Genomic DNA, 17,097 nt, shown 5'->3' with positions numbered 1-17,097 from the left:
ACGTGGCCAAATAACATTGTGACACGTGGCACAACCATCCACGTCAGCATGCCATGTGTCACTGGTCACCACATCATCATACCATTACACTGGCCAAATCATGAAGTAACACGTGTCACTTACAATCCACGTCATCATGCCATGTCATCACGTCGTTAATGGAAAATAGGTCAGGGACTAATATGGTGCATTTTTTTCAATCTCAGAGACATAATTGGTGCAATTAGAATCTCAGAGACGATTTTAGTACACGACGCCAATCTCAAGAACTATTTTGGGGTTTAACTCCTATTTTATCACTCCTAATTATTGTACAATACTAAACTACACGAACACATACTATGAGGGTGTGTGTGGTTGAAGGAATTATAAATAATTTATAGGAATGTTAAGATAGGAGTATTATGTTTCCATGTTTGGTTCAAAGTTTGAAAAGATATTTTTAAGTAAGTTTGATTCCCGGAAATCAAAATACCATCATTTTAATCCCCACCTTCCCGTTGGGTATCTTTAATTCCCATGGGAATAGAATATTTATAACAAAGTAATATTTGAACCACACACACCCTTAGGGTGTGTGGTTGGAGGAATTATAATTCCTAGAAATTTTAAGATGGGAATATCATGTTCCCATGTTTGGTTCAAAGTTTGAAAAGTTATTCCTAAACAAGTTTGATTCCAGGGAATCAAAACACCATCATTTCAATTCCGACCTTTTTCTTGGGTATCTTTGATTCCCATAAAAATGAAATCTTTATAATAAAGTAATATGAATCACACACATCCTGAAGAGAATGCCAGATTGCCAGCAATCTTTTAATTTCAAATTTGTTTGTATAACTCCACACATTATACTTTTTCTTTTACATTCTATAAATATATTTATTATCTTTACTTCTCTGTTGATAGTTGATACACTACTCTCTTTCATTTTTCTTCTTTCACATACATTCATTTTTTTTATTTTTATTATTCTGTACTCTTATTCACTCAAATATTTGTAACACAACTCAAATATATATTTAGGTCTGAACTTATTCTATTCAAAATATTAGCAAAGAAAAAAGATATTGAAGATAATTTTTATTGATATAGAAGCAAGAACATTATAAATTTTTTTAATAATTTATCTATCATATATTTTAAAAGCACATGTTAAGATTACAAATAAATTTTTTTATTGAAAATATAAAAAGCTTAAGAAAAATTGACAAATCGATATCTGACTTTTTGATCAGCAGATATTTAAATTCTTGGCCTTTTCAAAATCTAGACACATTAATTTTTAGGTTTAATTTGTCATATTTTAAAAACTTTTTTACGTGTGCACGCATTCGTATCAACCAGCTCGGTACAACGGAAGTCACATTTAATTTTTTCGTTGGGTCTACAAACCCAAGTGAACATAAGGAATTGATATATCCAAGTTTTGAAAAAGTTAAGAACTTAAAATGTATTTTTAAATTTTCGAAAACTTAAATATTCACAGATCAAAAAGTCAATGATCTATTTGTCTTTTTCTCATTTAAATTTTCAATGTATTTATTTTATAGTCATTGAATAAAAATATTTAAAACTTTCCACTGGTGATAAGTTTATTACGTATTCTTACGACACATATTAGCTAAATCCTTATTTTATGGGTGACCTGATGAATTTTTTTTATGAATATTACATGACAAAATGAAAAAAAAAATTGCTTTCAAAAATTTAAAATATACGTAATATTGAATATGTCTATTTTGTTTAAGTGAACTATCACTTTTCTTCTTCAACTTATTTTTTTTGTATTAACTTTGGTATTCTCTGCCGAAATATTTTTTTGTAGTAAAAAAATATTTGCTTCTTGAGTTCCTTTGCTTTTATGTGTTTTCTAATTTTTGGCCCTCATCTTTATATGTGATGCTTTTTCAAAATTTATAGAACATGAAAGACTTTTGACATAATTGCACTCATATCTTTTAGCTCATTTCTTTATTTATTTGGAATCTTTTGACAGGTTAAGAAATGGGGGTTAATGCTTTATACTTTCGTTCAGTGGATAGTTTTATTATTGACGGTCTTTTTCTTCTCTTACTATCATATCTTGTTATTTTTCTTGTGTTGTACTACTTAATCATGATCATAATGCATGCGAACTTTTTAATTTTAATATGGAGTGAGAGTTGGTGTATAGGAGAATTATGAAGGTATATGGTATTTTATCAGAGTATGAAGATTGTGTAAGACAAATCGGACCGTCCGATTGGAGGTACTGAAAATTTTGGGCCTGATTTGTGTATTGACAGAAAATTTTGGGTCCGATTTGTGTACTGGTAGAAAACTCTAGGTTCGATTTGTGTACTGATAAAAAACTTTGGGTCCGATTTGTGTATCCACTTTTTCTCTCCAATGAAATCGGACGGTCCAATTTCTTCCCATTAAAACAAAAAATTGAATACCGTCATAATCGTGTATATCTTTCCAATACTCCATAACTCAGCATAACTCACATATCAACCTTATATAAAAAAAATTAGCCTAATGCATACAGCAGGTTTTTTTTTTGCTCAAGATGCAGCGGTTTAATTTGCATATTTGTTGATTGGATGTCACAAAAGCAATTTTGTTAAAGTCCAATAGAAAATTTTGAGCCTCATTTTTGGTCTTAAGAAATATGGGCTATATTGGCTTAGACTGTTTTTTTTCATCGATGGAACTGAACTTTTTTCACAGAGAATAATAGGTGCAAACTAAATTATTAACTACTCTCTTTTCTCTTTTAGAATATTATGTTGGGTCGGACAAAATTCGATCACACTAGAAAACTAAAAAAATTCAAAATCAAATTAAATTAGAATTGGAAATTAAGTTACACCGATAGTAGAAAATACAAGAATACAATTTATTTTTTTAATTAAGACAACACAATATTCATAAAGAATGAAGAATCACAAATTAAAAGTTTTAAGTTGATGGCCAAACTTAAAAAATTTAAAATAAATTTGAATAAAGAATTTGATTAGACAAAGTTTTTACTAAATTCGTAAAATATACAAATTTTATATGAATAAAAATGTATTGAGTTGTTAAAATTTTTTTTATTCTTTATGAATGTGTTGGTAAATTTAAAAAATAAAAAATATAATAATATTATTTAAGTGAGTAAATAATCTAGGACTGATAAAATGTAGATATTATACTTACAAAAAAAATGGATAGAAGATAGAGTATGTGTAAATACATTATAAATTCGTGATTTAGCTTTTATTCTATTTTGTTTATTGTTTTATGTTTTGTGTTTTTTATTTTATTTTATTTTTTATAACATGTTCCAATTATCATTGTGTTGAATTTTTACGTAAAAAAATATTAGAGTAATTAATTACATTTTATCATTAGTTAATTGATAATATGAGATATGTCATTAACTAACCTTATTTGGCGGAAAATTATAACATCAATTTGATTATTTTCTCTATTTATAACCCAATTGATTATTAGATAAAAGTTGGAAACTAATTTAATTATTATTCAATTTACTCACCAATTTAAAATATTTTATGCTATTAGATTTTAATATCTATCTATCTACTTAATATATTAAAATTGGGTTTTACCCCCAACTAATAAAGGTGAGGTGTCGATCCCTCGTGATTCCGTTTTCCCTCCAAAATAAATACACTTTTTTCTGTTCTAAATTATTTTATACAAAACATCTTTATTATAATTATATTATAATTAATATTTAATGAATAATACATAATTATACTAATTTAGAAACATATCTTCATTATAATTATATCAAATCAATATTTAATGCATTATTAAACTACTTATCAATTGTCAATTAAAAATACTTTTAATAATAATAATAATAATAATAATAATAATAATAATAATAATAATAATAATAATATAAAATGATCAAATCTTATGATATTAATAACGCACATTGATTTTAAATATTTTTACTCATTTTAATTATATTAATTTCAAAAATATTAATATAATTCTAATTCTTATTCATTATCCAATAATAATAATAATAATAATAATAATAATAATAATAATAATAATAATAATAATAATAACTTGAAAAACCCGTATATAATCTATTTCAATTACCCGTGTATTATTATTAAAATTCTATAGGTTCCTAAATATAAGTATTGAAAAACACGACATGGCACGATCTATTTAGAGTTGTTTAGATTTGTTTAGGAAGATATAATAGAATTTATATTTCTAAATCTACTTAATATGCTAAAACTAGATTTTCTCCCAACTAATGGAAGTGAGGTGTCGATTTCTCATGAATCTATTTTTTCGCCAAAATGAATGCACTATTTTTGCTTCTAAGTTTATTTTATAAAAATATCTTTATTATAATTATACTATAATTAGCATTAAAGTAATAGTACATATTATACTAATTTAAAAAAATATCTTTATTATAAGAGTACAGTGATCCTTGCTCGTCTTATGTGTCTTTCCAAAAACCGTGGATACACATTCAAAAGCTAGAAAATCCCCTTTTGAAGACTCGGTGAATTTCTCAAATATTTTAAAACAAAACCTTTTTCCTTTCTTGCAAAATATGAAAAGTTTTTCCTAGATAGTATGAATGACTAACATATCCCAAGCATATGTTCAATTAAGTCTATACTGTAAGAATTTGATTTTTCATCTTTAAATCGACTTTAAAACATGAATCTTTTCCAAATAGTGCTTGTTTGCTCTTTTTTTGTTGGCTCATCGTTCACTCCGCGGTGAATTCTCCTCATGATTGTTGCGTTTTTCTTCTTTAATTGTTTGTACTTCATACTCCATTTTTCTCGTCGTTGCTGCGTTTCTTCAATTGTTTACACTACGTATTCTGTTATTTTTATCCTTTGTTCCTATTTTTCTCCAATTTTTTTAAGGAATTCTCTTTTTTTAAGTGTGGGTGCTTGAGCAATTACACAGGATACCAAGAGGAACAAATAAAATGGAATTAGAAATCAGATCTCTGATTTATATATAGCCTTAATATGAAAATTGAGATCTCATTAGAATTGAAATCAGTACTATATTTTTATACCAAAACAAGAAATAAAATTCCAATTCCGTAGAGAATTCTATTCTAAGAGTTAATCAATGCAAAACGCATTATTGATTATCCTAAAAAATAGTAGGAAATTAAAAAAATTTCTAGATAAGGATTAAAAAATATCAATTTATGTCACAAACATCTAAAGAATAAAAATAACATTAATATATACAAACATATAAATAGAATGCAAACAAAATATTTTTTTATAAATAAATTAATTATATAAAATAAAATATAATTGACAAGACATAATATTTGTATGACATGATTGTTGAAATAATAAATGAAAATGACATTATTTCATACCAATCGATTGAATACATAAAAAACTGTAATTACGTACAAATTTCAATCGATTGTATTTCGATTATATTATCATATCAATCGATTGAATAAGAAAATATCCTTGTTGCTATCCGAAATTCAATCGATTGTGTAACAATTTCAATCTATTCAATTTTGAGAAAATTCATATTGCCGTGCGAACTTCAATGGATTCTTTTATACCTCCAATCGATTGAATTTTGAAGAAACATACGGTATTCAATCGATTGAATTACCAAAAAATACGATTTTTCTTGCATTTACAGATGTAACGAATTAAGGACAAGAAACGTAAAACGTCATTGATTTGCATTGCCAAAATATTTATGAAGGTCGTGATTAATGGAAGATCTATTTCGTTGTTGTTTTTGTTTGGGTTAAGTACAATTTTGGTCCCTAACGTAGAGGCCAAAAATTTATTTGTCCCCGGCCTTTTTTTTCGCTACAAAATGGTCCCCAACGTTTCAGTTTGTTTTAAAATGGTCATTCGGGCGAAAATACCATTCCCCTTCTTTCCCAAAATAATCCAAATGCAGAAGTTGAAGAAGAACAGATGCAGAAGCAGAACAGAAGCATAACAGAAGCGATACCAATAAAACAACAAAAACAATAACCAGAAGCAAAGAACAATAATGGAATCAAAAGAACAACAACAACAATAGCAGCTACAAGCAGAAAAACAACAACAACAAAAGAACAACAAAAACTCAGAACTCAAAAAATCATCATCATCATCAAAACTCAGAAAAACATCCAGAACTCAGAACTCAGAAAAAAATAGATAATGAAATCAGAAAAATAACAACAAAAGAACAGAAAACAGAAGATTGATAATCAGAAGTAGAAGCAGCAGAACCAGAAGAAATAAGAAGAAACCAAAAATTGGCGAGGAGCAGCGACGACGGCGACCGAACGAAGAGGAGGAGCAGAAACGGCGAGCGGCGCACGACGTCCACCCTCGCGAATCTGCTGCCGTCGACGTCGAGCCAAGAAGAGGAGCAGCGGCGAGATCTGGCGGTGAGATCCAGTGGAGACAACGAGGACTGAACGATGAGGAGCAGCGGCGGTGGCGGCGAAGAGCAGCGGTAGCGACGGCGAGGACCCCCCCTCCCACCCCCACCCCCAACACCCTTCTCCCTTCGCGTAACCCCTTCCCCTTTCCCCTTTACTCTACGCGTTTCTTTCTTTTTTTTTATTAAGGGTAATTTGGTAATAAAAATAAAAAATTTGGAAAAAATGACGATTTTAAAACAAACTGAAATTTTGGGGACCATTTGTAACGAAAAAAAGGTCGGAAACGAAATAAATTTTCGGCCTCTACGTTAGAGACCACAATCGTACTTAACCATTTTTCTTTTTAATGGTTAATAAACTATGATAGATGAATAAAAAATAATAATTTATAAAATAGAGGGTAGATTTAATAATTAAATAATATATAAAGAATTAAGTTGTAGTTAAAATTAAATAAAGACTATTTAGTAATTATCAAAAGACTTAAAAAAACATATTTCGTGACTTGACTACTTAATAGTCCAAATATTTTGAGACCGACGAATCCTATGTCCTCTTTGTCAGTACCAATTCATTAAAGAATCTTTCGATCGAACAAAATAAAAAGGAGATTTGAAAGATGAACAAAATAATTCGAAAATAAATTGACGGAATTGAAATAAATTGCATTTAAATTAAATAAAAACGGTAAATTGCCTTTGATGAGATCGAAGGACTTTTGAAATCAGAGACAGTGCTGAACCTTAAAAGAAAATAAGGACAGTAAATGTACTTGAAAGGTAAATTTGCAAAGAAAATAAATATTACAAAAAACGTAGATAAAATTTAAAAATGTAGAAAGAACTCTACAGAAAAAAAACTTAAAAAATCGTTGGCATATACGAGTGTGCTTGAGTGTTTTTCTAAAGCAAAGTTCCAACTCTTGTTCATCAATCTTTCAACTGTTTATTAATCTTCAAGTCACTGATCCCGTTCATTTGTACAACAAATAAACTTATTCCTCGACTCGACTAAGTACATCGACAGGCTCTTATTTCTCATTTTTCTATAGTCCCTTCTCGATACACTTTCTATTTCTCGAAATAAAACTCCACTGCATTTCGAGTATGGTATTTTTCGAAACCAAATATTTCAATCAACAGTAAGATATTTTGATCACAGGTTTTAATGAGAAATAAAATGACAACGGTAAGAACTAACTTTGTTAGTGGAGTGACGTGTCATCATGTCGCTATTTTAAATGGGTTTAAAGTTCCTCCCAAAATTGAAAAAACGTGAGTCATGTTAACTTTTGCACCAATATCTTATATTTTTCTTTCGTGCATTATAAACTGAAAAATTTAAACAATAATTTCTCTTTCATATTGACACCCTACCAAGACAAATAAAGATGCAGATTGGGTATAAAAAAAAGTACCCAAATCATTTAGACTTATACGTGAATATCCTTATTGAAAGGTGTAGAAGATTCCATTGCGGCATTGCCAATGAACATAGAAAAGTCCTCGTTGGAGTAATTCTGAGAGATAATGCTAATACGGCTATTAGATTAACACACATTATGAAGAACCAAGTCATTCCGTTCATATTCAATCTTGTCTCTAGTATAGGTACAAGCTAGTATCTAGTATCTGTTATTAAGTTGAATAATATGCACTATGAAGCTCCTTAATCATGGGAATGAACCAGTTTCAGGCATTGAAAAAGCACTACAGTATTACTTGACAAACAATATCAGTTCAGGAAGATAATCAAGAAACAGTGTAAAAATTGCACCAAGTACAAAAATAAAAATAAAAGCAAACACTATTTTAAGAATATACAATAGATTGATTGGTTTCGATACCCTTGGTTTGGATTCCCTCCTTTCTGGATGTAAGACACCCAAACCCTGGAGAAAGAAAGCAAAAGAGATTGAAAAGTGTCATGCCAAAAATTTTAAAGAAACTAATTTTCATGAAAAATTGTTCTCAATTTTGCTTATTTGAAAATAAAAGTTAATTTAAAAAAGAAAATAACACTTACAAATGCCTGCTTTGACATCCATCGAACGTCTCTATCTCTGATTTCTTCTGCATAAAAAAATGAAGCATTTTTTAGTAATATTACAAGTTTTTCCTACTTACTCTCTTGTAAGGGGAAAAAATTAGAAAATTACAATATTTGAAAAGTAGTTTATGGATATCATAAGTTACTTGAAACATTCCACATTTAAGTTATGGTTGTTTTATCATGCAGCAACAACAATGGAAAATGTGTGGTGATGATCAACCCCCCCTTTTCTCTCTCCCTCCAAAAAAAAAAGAACAAATGTTATATAGCTGGTTTGAATGATTATGAAGACCGAAAAAGTTCACATAGATGCACACTCGTTCACATTTGAGGATAGCATTAACAAATGTTAACATATTAAGACAATATTTGGACAGAAAATCTGTACACAGAAAGTCTTCATTATAGAAACACAAAATTGTACAACTTCCTAATAGTAGAGACAGAAAGTATTGGTATCTGTGTCTTTCTATTTCTGACACAGAATCCAAACTCAATCTAAGATATCTTTTTTAACCTCCACCGAATACAAATCAGTCATAACTATGTACTACTACAAATCCTTAAAGAAAAAGAAAGCAGAATAATGAGAGAAGACTCAATTTGATTTCTGAAGTTTTACTTCATAGTAAGTTTAGTCCCTTGGTTTTAAACATGATCAATTTGGTCCTAAGCTTTATAACCATGAATCTTAGTTGAGTTTTTCGTCACCAATCCAGTTAACAGAGGTAACCAAAAAAAGCATTATTGAAATAAGACTACCATTGTCAGGTGGAGTATCCCTACATTTAGTAGACTTCCTTTCAAGTCTCAACTCAGACAGAAGAGGGAGTGGAAAGAGACTGATGCTACTACCAATAACAGGTACCGGGTGAATCATACATATCTAGCGAGAACCCTGATCCTCATTTCAAGTCGAATCCGAGTAAGGAATACCAGCAAGGAAGGGAAACACTATGGCAGCTGAGCCACTACACTAGTACAAAGGAGCAAGTAGCATTCTAATGGCTGACATTGCATAATTAGTTCTTCAAGGATCAAATTAAGTGTCCTAACTACCAAATTGAGTTCGACACCTTTAAATTTAATATTATATGAGAATGGAGACTCACACCCATTTGTCTTAAAGCGAGATTAATAGATAAGAACCATAGATGATAAGTTAATCAAATTTATCAAACAGAAATACTAAAGGACTATCAGAATTTATTATTTTTGGCCATCACTTATCAATCAACTCAAATTCCTTTAGTCTACTAATTCAACAACATACTTTATCCCATACTTTTAAACATTAATAGCTGATGGCTAAAAACAATAAATTCGCATGGCCCTCTAGCATTTATCTTTAGCAAATTATCTAAAGATTCTCAACTATCTGCATTTATCGGATATCTACATGTGAGTTTCTACTTTCTAGCTTATATGAGTAGTAACCTTATTTCCACACCCGCCTAATGTAGAAAGAAAACTATTTTCTTCCTTTTTTCCCTTTTTTTATTCGTTAACAGTGAAAGGTGTTAGGTGATTCAGACTTACCCGTACGGAAGAGATCCGTTTGGGTAACGGTTTGAAGCTTCCAACCGTCACCGTAGCTGACAAGAGTGGAAGTTGGACCAAAAACAATTGGCTCTTCACCGTCTTTTACTGCCTCTATATACAATGCAGATGGAAGCCCTACTTCCTCCGTCTTCAGCCTCATGTTTATCAACTCCACCGCCGATCCCGCATCCGTGCTCTCCGCAAACCGCCGCGTCTTGCCGGAGCTCGTGCAGTTCACCTCCAGGTACTGTACCCGCTGCTGCGTTGCATCAGTCAAGATCAGAATAAGATTGGATTAGTAGAGCTGCGAATTCAAGAAGGTTAATAACATGAAAAATGATGAACGGAATGATCAGAGAGAGAGAGAGAGGGTACAGAGGGTCGGCGACGAGGAAGAGGAGAAGAGGTTTGCGATGTTGGGGATAGGGTTGACTTTTCGGCCATCGGAATTCAACGGAGAAACGATCCACGAAGTAATGAAATTTGTTTTCGAGCTTTTTCTTTCTTTTTAGCATGGAATGGATAAGTGGTTTTTTTTTTTTTTTTTTTTTTTTTTTTTTTTTTTTCTGTTTTTTGGGATCGAGTAATCCACCTACTAATTTTTTTGATATGAAAAATATGTGTGTTGTGTATTATTGTAAAAAATGTAAGTGTTAGATATAAATGTGGGAACAATTTTTTCTTAAAATAGGATAAAAAAATCGGACCATCCAATTTTTTTATAAAAAAAATTAAGTTTACTAATTAGACAGTCTGATTAGTGTAATATAGGAAATTTAAATTTTGTTGTTGGAGGGTCCAATTTTTACTCCTGACACCACAGTTGCATAAAATACTCATATACTCCATATGTATGATCTATACCATTTTCCCTTTCACATCTAAATTAAAAAGTGTAACCAGAAACAAAAGTATTATTTTTTTTATCACAATTTTTTTCATTTATTTTTGAGAGTTTTTAACTTTTTATAGTTTCGGTAGAAATATTTTTGTTTGTGTCTGAATATTTTGAAGAAAATAAACTATAATTTTTTATTTTTTATTTATCAAATTTTAAGAATATACCTAATTAATATTGAAATTATAGTGATTGATTTGTCTATTTTATTTTTGAAATTGTTAGAGATCCTATCTATCTCATTTTAAACTATTTTTAGAGATTGATTTATTCATCTTATTTTTTCAATTTGACATTGACTTATCTATCTTATTATACGTGAAGATTTATCAAAGATGCGTGCAAATTAACGTGTATCTTAGTGAATAATAAAAAAATCTAGCCGAAAATGATGTTATCTGACAAAAATAAACATTGTATATTACATTTTTTAGAAACTAAAATACCCACTCTTTAAAACTTTGGATTAGTTTGAGTAATTGCCGTGAAAAATTTTCTACCAGACTGGACTCCAAACAAAAAAAGGAAACGCGGGCTTCCCTTTCCCGCCACTAAAGGAGAGAGATGCACTTAAGTGCTTAACCTAACTCGTTATCGAGCCCTAAACCCCTCACTGGCCGAACAGAGCACTACCCAGCGAGCAAAGGCAGGTGTAGTTTTTCTCCGTTACGCAAGCTGCTTCTTATCTGGTTTGTACCATTGCCCTGAGTTTTAGCGTTTTTTTAAATGTGATTAGCGAGTCACTGGTTATTGTTAATCGTTCAATTTTCAATTTCTTCCTGTTATGTTCTTCGCTCGTTGATTTCCTTTACTGCAATTTGTGCTCTTTTGATTAAGTTCTATGAAGACGTACTGAAATTTTGTTTCTTTATTTTTAATTTTAATGTTTTGGTGAATAGCCTAATTTCTCTCAACTTGCGGCTTCTCTCTCTCATTTGGTGCGAAATTTTTGAAATTTTTATGTTTTTGTATTTGATCTATGCAAACCCTAAGTTTTACAAATTTTTCACACTCCTATCTTGCCTCGCCTCGCCTCTCGTCGGCTTCTCATCACTCATTACGGTGTGCTCACGGCTTTCCCTTCGCCGTTCTATCTTCGCAACACTGATGGCTGGCGCCGACAGCTCTTCCCGGCAGCTCTAATCTTGTCATTCTCTCCCCGGCAGTTCTCTTCACGTTCCCGGACGAGTAGTTTCTCTCCTCCATGCCATTTTTTCCTTAATATTTATTTATTATGTATTTTCTGCAATTGTTTTTGTATTGTTGTTGAAAGGTCTGAAGTGGTTGAAATTGTTAATTGTTGCATAAATAGATTAGGCGTTGTGTTATTGAAATTGGCACAGTTGTTTGAAAACTGTTGTTGGACAAAAAATGAGAATTTTTCTTTAATATATATGCCACCAACCTGCCAATCCACCAAAAAAAGGGGTGGATTATATCTAGCCTATTTTTCTTTGGCAAGCTGGGCTGGTCCGGCGCCCTTTCTGGCAGGGTTTGGTGGGGCGGGGCAGGGTGCTTTGCCATCTGTGCTCCTGTGTGACATGCGCATCTCTTACTTCTTTGACGTATAGTTGAGTTTGAACACTTGAAGGCTAACAAGAGGCATAAGGCAAAGGATGTTGTGGGTGGACAAGTACCGGCCTAAAACTCTCGACCAGGTTATGGTCCATGGCGACATCGCACAAAATCTCAAGAAATTGGTACTGCTCCTTCCTTTTTCTTTCTGCATGTAAATGTAATTTAATCAATCTGTTGCTCAAGTTTTTAATTTGTTTACTATTATTATTGTTGTTCATGTGTGTTTGGATGTGTCTTCCTGTGATTACTTGTTGCAGGTTACAGAACAGGATTGCCCCCATTTGCTCTTCTATGGATCACCTGGTTCTGGCAAGAAAACTCTAATAATGGCTCTTCTCCGCCAAATGTTTGGGCCTGGTGCTGAAAAGGTTCTTTTCTGACCTTTTTATTTGTTTGTTTGTTTTTCGCTTTTTCATGTGCATTATTTGTGTTGAGTGATTGGCTTTCTGAAAAACCATAAAAGGAAAATTTGTATAACATGAGTAGTGAGTAATGTAGTTCAGTTTTGGTTTATTGTCTTGGCACCCACAATATGATTTGTTCTAATTTTTTTCTTTTTTTTCATATACATTGTAGGTGAAGGTGGAAAACAGGACCTGGAAAGTGGATGTAAGTTTCCTTCTATTTATGAAGTCCTTCTTCCTTATTAGAAATACTTCCTTAGTATTATGATTGGGGAGATTTTCTCTGATAAACTTTCAAGTCCTGAAGATGCTGATATCAACATGTCACTAATATGTGATTTTTAAAGATTATAATTATTCAAAGAAAAAAATTCTGAGGCAATAATATGTAAACTATATGACTTGACTTGGAAAATAATGAATGCCTCAATGTTCCTCAAAATATTTTGTGTTGATCCTTTTAACTTAAAAAAAGATATCCCATTCTTATAAAAGTTACTCACTATTGTGTGTGCTTCCCACAGGGGATCACACTTGTTCAATTTTGGGTTATTTTCCCCCACATGTGGATTATGATGCATAACAGATTATGTTTGAATTATGTTCCAATGGATTACACATATAGCAATCTGAATCATTGGCAATTTGACATTTTATAAATTATTTGTTTCTATTTTAAAGTACTTGAGAATTGGTTTCAGGCTGGTAGTAGATCGATTGATCTTGAGCTGACAACACTATCAAGTGCCAACCACATTGAAATGAGTCCAAGTGATGCGGGTTTTCAGGATAGATACATTGTTCAAGAAATAATCAAAGAAATGGCTAAGAATAGACCCATTGATACCAAAGGGAAGAAAGGATTTAAAGGTAACTTGGATTCTTTGTTTTTAATTTTTTACATGAGTATGGTTTCAATCAAATAGGAAGTAGGCACCTTCGCATAGTCAACTAAGAGTTTGGTTGGATTTTTTGCACAATTTTGTCATCGTGGTTCCTCTATTTATTCATCTTTTGAAATATTTTATCTTGGACTGTTATATTGCTGTTTGATCTGCCATTTTCTAATTGAAAGTATTCTTGTTGTCCCTTTATTTTTGGCAATGTTAAAGGGGCAACCTCTTTCCCCTGGGGTTTTATAATTAATATATATGGACTAAAAGCTTTCACTATGCCTTCCTTATTTTTTGTTGACAATTGCATTTTGATATTTTTGTCCCATATCAGTACTGGTGCTCAATGATGTGGACAAACTCTCTAGAGAAGCACAACATTCTCTCCGCCGAACCATGGAAAAGTACAGTGCTTATTGCAGATTGATTCTGTGTTGCAATAGTTCTTCAAGAGTCACAGAAGCTATCCGCTCTCGTTGTCTGAATGTGCGAATAAATGCACCAAGTGAAGATAAGGTCAGCACTTAATATATGCTACAGTAGCTAGGGGAAGAAAGGAAACTATCTTTTGCTTTCCAGTTTCTATAAGAAAAATATTTTTCAGCATTGAGGCTTTTTGCCTTTCTCTGGTGGGGATGTACTAATTAGTAGCTTTCGTTCCCTATTTCCTATTGAAGTAGGTACGATATTATGCTGATTAAGAAAGTTGGAAAAGGAAGTATAATTGAGTATAGAATGAGTTTGTTGATCTGATAAGTGCAATGTTTGATTTACAACTATCTCTATCATTACTTTGTGAAGCTTTGCTGGCATGTTCTCTACTGAGAATTTTAGATATGCTTGTTAACCACTGCTATTCAGTATTTCAATGGAGAAAAGCTCATACTATTTGTTGAAGAAAGAAAACTAAGAACTGCCTGGATAATGGTATATTTTGGCTGTTTGTTTCAATATATCTGAAGCTGCTGTCACTCTTGTTTAGATTTTGAATTTCGTACAATATGATATAATATAATATGCGACTGACCAGTATCCAGTATCCACTGTATGATAAGATAGTGTCAAGTACTATTATATGATTATATCTTCTCTAGTTTTCTGATTTGAATATTTATCTGTACTTAATCTTTGGGAATCTCTGCGGCAGATTGTTGAAGTTTTGCAATTCATTGGTAAGAAAGAAGGGCTGCAACTTCCCCCTGGTTTTGCTAGTCGCATAGCAGAGAAATCAAATCGAAATTTAAGGAGGGCCATATTGTCTTTTGAGACTTGCCGTGTACAACAGTAAGCCCCATGCATTTCTCACCTTAGTGGATGCCTCACCTTAATTCATCATCTCAATTCTAAGGCACAACTTAATGGCAACTGCTGACATTAATTCTATTTCATTTTGTTGCATGTTTCTGTGTTTCTTTTAGGTATCCTTTCACTGACAAACAAACAATTCCCCCAATGGACTGGGAGGAATATATTTCCGAAATTTCATCTGATATAATGAAGGAACAGAGCCCAAAAAGGTTTGCTTTATACATAGTTTACCCTCTAGATTTTCCTCATAAATATTTTGCTAGAGCATTGAAATCACAATCAGGTCTACTGGTTTCATATTCAATAGTGTGCTCAATTTAATCTGAATTTCTTCACCTAAGTACCTTATGTGTCATGCATTACATCTCTTATCACAACGCTTAGTCTCTCACACATATATGCCTTATAGGTTGTTTCAAGTCCGAGGAAAGGTGTATGAGCTGCTAATCAATTGCATTCCCCCAGAGATCATTTTGAAGGTAAATGCCCTCCTTTGCAAATTTTCCTCATTCCATTCTAAAATTTATATGGGAAGTATTAAGGATACTGGATGTGGACCTAGGTCTGGTTTAGCTGATCCAGAGCATATGTTGTGGTTAAATTCTATTTTACGTGACTAGTTGACTCATTGACTTCAACTTGCATCTGTTGGCTGTTCTTTCAGAGGCTTCTTTATGAACTGCTGAGGAAATTGGATTATGAACTAAAGCATGAAGTATGCCATTGGGCAGCGTATTATGTAAGTGCATTAATATATACTATACAGTAGAAGATTTTTTCTTGCCGTTAATTCCTCTATTTTGAAATATGGAGTCTCTTATTCTTTTTTCCCTTCATTGGAACAGGAACATAGAATGCGACTTGGACAGAAGGCCATTTTTCACATAGAAGGTATTTTTTCGTTGTGGTCAAAGTCAAATTGTTAGCTATATCATGTGAGCTTGTGGGCTAACCATTGCGAATTCTTATAGACAATTTTTCTATCTATATTAGCATTTGTAATGGTCTAAATATGTGAGTAGCAATGGGGTTATACTGAAGCAACCCCATACTAAGGTATTCTTGGCCACAAGGAGTGACTTTTCAAGATATGATTGTAAGCACAATTCATGTCTCTCCTGAAGCATCCAAGAATCAGTTATAATCTTATATGCTATGATATATGTTTGGCCTGTACAAGAATTTATTGCTGACCATATATCTTTCTTTTTGCTCTATATGTTGACAATGGCAGCGTTTGTGGCTAAGTTCATGAGCATTTACAAATCCTTCCTGATTTCAACATTCGGCTGAAGATCTAGCGATAGTTTGCTGTTCATGCTACATGTTAAATCCCTTATGTACTGGTACATACAAGAGTTTTCTCATTATGTCTAAAGAGTATCTTATGTATGTGACCTAATTATCATGACTAAAATTAACATGTTTAGCTTGTAGAGGCGTTTCATGCTCCATTACTTAGTAGGGGAACAACACGATTTATGAACAATTTTGTTATTTCTACAACCCATTCAAACAACTCTACTCGACAACTCATTACCTAGTCACGCGAAGTTACAAATCTTCTATTCCAGTATGTGAAGTTATACCTCACATCTTCATTGTTGATTTGGGTCTTAATAATATACATTCTGTTTTTTTTTTTTTTTTTTGTGACTAAACAAAGAAAAAAAAAAGAGACAACCAAATCAATTGGCTAGGTTCATATCTAAATCTATTATAAGTTGAAGTTTACTCCATGGTTGACTCTGATTTCAGTGAATGTTCGCTACAGAAGCAGCTGCTCTAGTTATACAATCTGCAGAACTATTTACATTATTCTGAATTAAAAGAATAGAGACTCTCCAATTTCAATTCATAACTTTTTGTATATGCTTTGTCAAATTCCATTTTGGAATATTTTTACCAAGCATTCTTTGGTTTACCAAGAAAAGAGTTTTTAAACAGTCTGTTTTACAAATAATTTTACGAAATCCACTGTCTCAAGCTAGAAGTAAACCTCTCCAAATC

At 31.8% G+C, this 17,097-nt stretch overlaps 2 protein-coding genes across 8 annotated transcripts; one reads left to right on the top strand and one right to left on the bottom strand.

The window, feature by feature from the left end:
* Positions 1–7,974: 7,974 nt before the first annotated feature.
* Positions 7,975–10,637, bottom strand: LOC112785230 (uncharacterized). 4 transcript variants are annotated; one of them, XM_025828679.3, is made up of 4 exons: positions 10,382–10,637; positions 10,004–10,265; positions 8,438–8,484; positions 7,975–8,303 (listed from the first exon to the last, which is right to left on the bottom strand). In XM_025828679.3, the coding sequence occupies exons 1-4, from the start codon at positions 10,448–10,450 to the stop codon at positions 8,130–8,132; spliced, it is 552 nt and encodes a 183-aa protein (XP_025684464.1). In that variant the 5' UTR covers positions 10,451–10,637; the 3' UTR covers positions 7,975–8,129. The 4 variants fall into 4 exon arrangements, with proteins under 4 accessions (XP_025684464.1, XP_025684466.1, XP_025684465.1 ...); XM_025828681.3 differs by having other exon boundaries at positions 8,438–8,481; positions 10,382–10,596; XM_025828680.3 differs by having other exon boundaries at positions 10,004–10,262; positions 10,382–10,596.
* Positions 10,638–11,304: 667 nt separating this feature from the next.
* LOC112784022 (replication factor C subunit 3) lies at positions 11,305–16,606 on the top strand. 4 transcript variants are annotated; one of them, XM_025827099.3, is made up of 13 exons: positions 11,354–11,593; positions 12,029–12,092; positions 12,476–12,604; positions 12,740–12,850; positions 13,059–13,091; positions 13,588–13,756; positions 14,114–14,295; positions 14,927–15,063; positions 15,198–15,296; positions 15,497–15,566; positions 15,752–15,826; positions 15,933–15,978; positions 16,322–16,606. In XM_025827099.3, the coding sequence occupies exons 3-13, from the start codon at positions 12,521–12,523 to the stop codon at positions 16,378–16,380; spliced, it is 1,065 nt and encodes a 354-aa protein (XP_025682884.1). In that variant the 5' UTR covers positions 11,354–11,593; positions 12,029–12,092; positions 12,476–12,520; the 3' UTR covers positions 16,381–16,606. The 4 variants fall into 4 exon arrangements, with proteins under 4 accessions (XP_025682882.1, XP_025682883.1, XP_025682884.1 ...); XM_025827100.3 differs by having other exon boundaries at positions 11,479–11,593; positions 12,496–12,604; XM_025827097.3 differs by lacking the exon at positions 12,029–12,092 and having other exon boundaries at positions 11,305–11,593; positions 12,496–12,604.
* The last annotated feature ends 491 nt before the right edge of the window (positions 16,607–17,097 follow it).

The sequence above is a fragment of the Arachis hypogaea genome, chromosome 20, assembly GCF_003086295.3.
Source record: "Arachis hypogaea cultivar Tifrunner chromosome 20, arahy.Tifrunner.gnm2.J5K5, whole genome shotgun sequence".
In the NCBI taxonomy this organism is placed as follows: domain Eukaryota; kingdom Viridiplantae; phylum Streptophyta; class Magnoliopsida; order Fabales; family Fabaceae; genus Arachis; species Arachis hypogaea.
This window is presented reverse-complemented; position numbering and strand designations above follow the sequence as displayed.

Bases quoted from the DNA above. Each gene is read 5' to 3' on its own strand.
- LOC112785230 (XM_025828679.3), bottom strand. From the start codon at position 10,450: ATGGCCGAAAAGTCAACCCTATCCCCAACATCGCAAACCTCTTCTCCT. The intron at 10,266-10,381 runs GTACCCTCTCTC...GATGCAACGCAG, and splicing joins TTCCTCGTCGCCGACCCTCT to CAGCGGGTACAGTACCTGGA. The intron at 8,485-10,003 runs GTAAGTCTGAAT...TTTTTTATGCAG, and splicing joins AACGGATCTCTTCCGTACGG to AAGAAATCAGAGATAGAGAC.
- LOC112784022 (XM_025827097.3), top strand. From the start codon at position 12,521: ATGTTGTGGGTGGACAAGTACCGGCCTAAAACTCTCGACCAGGTTATG. The intron at 14,296-14,926 runs GTCAGCACTTAA...TCTCTGCGGCAG, and splicing joins ATGCACCAAGTGAAGATAAG to ATTGTTGAAGTTTTGCAATT. The intron at 15,064-15,197 runs GTAAGCCCCATG...TGTTTCTTTTAG, and splicing joins GAGACTTGCCGTGTACAACA to GTATCCTTTCACTGACAAAC.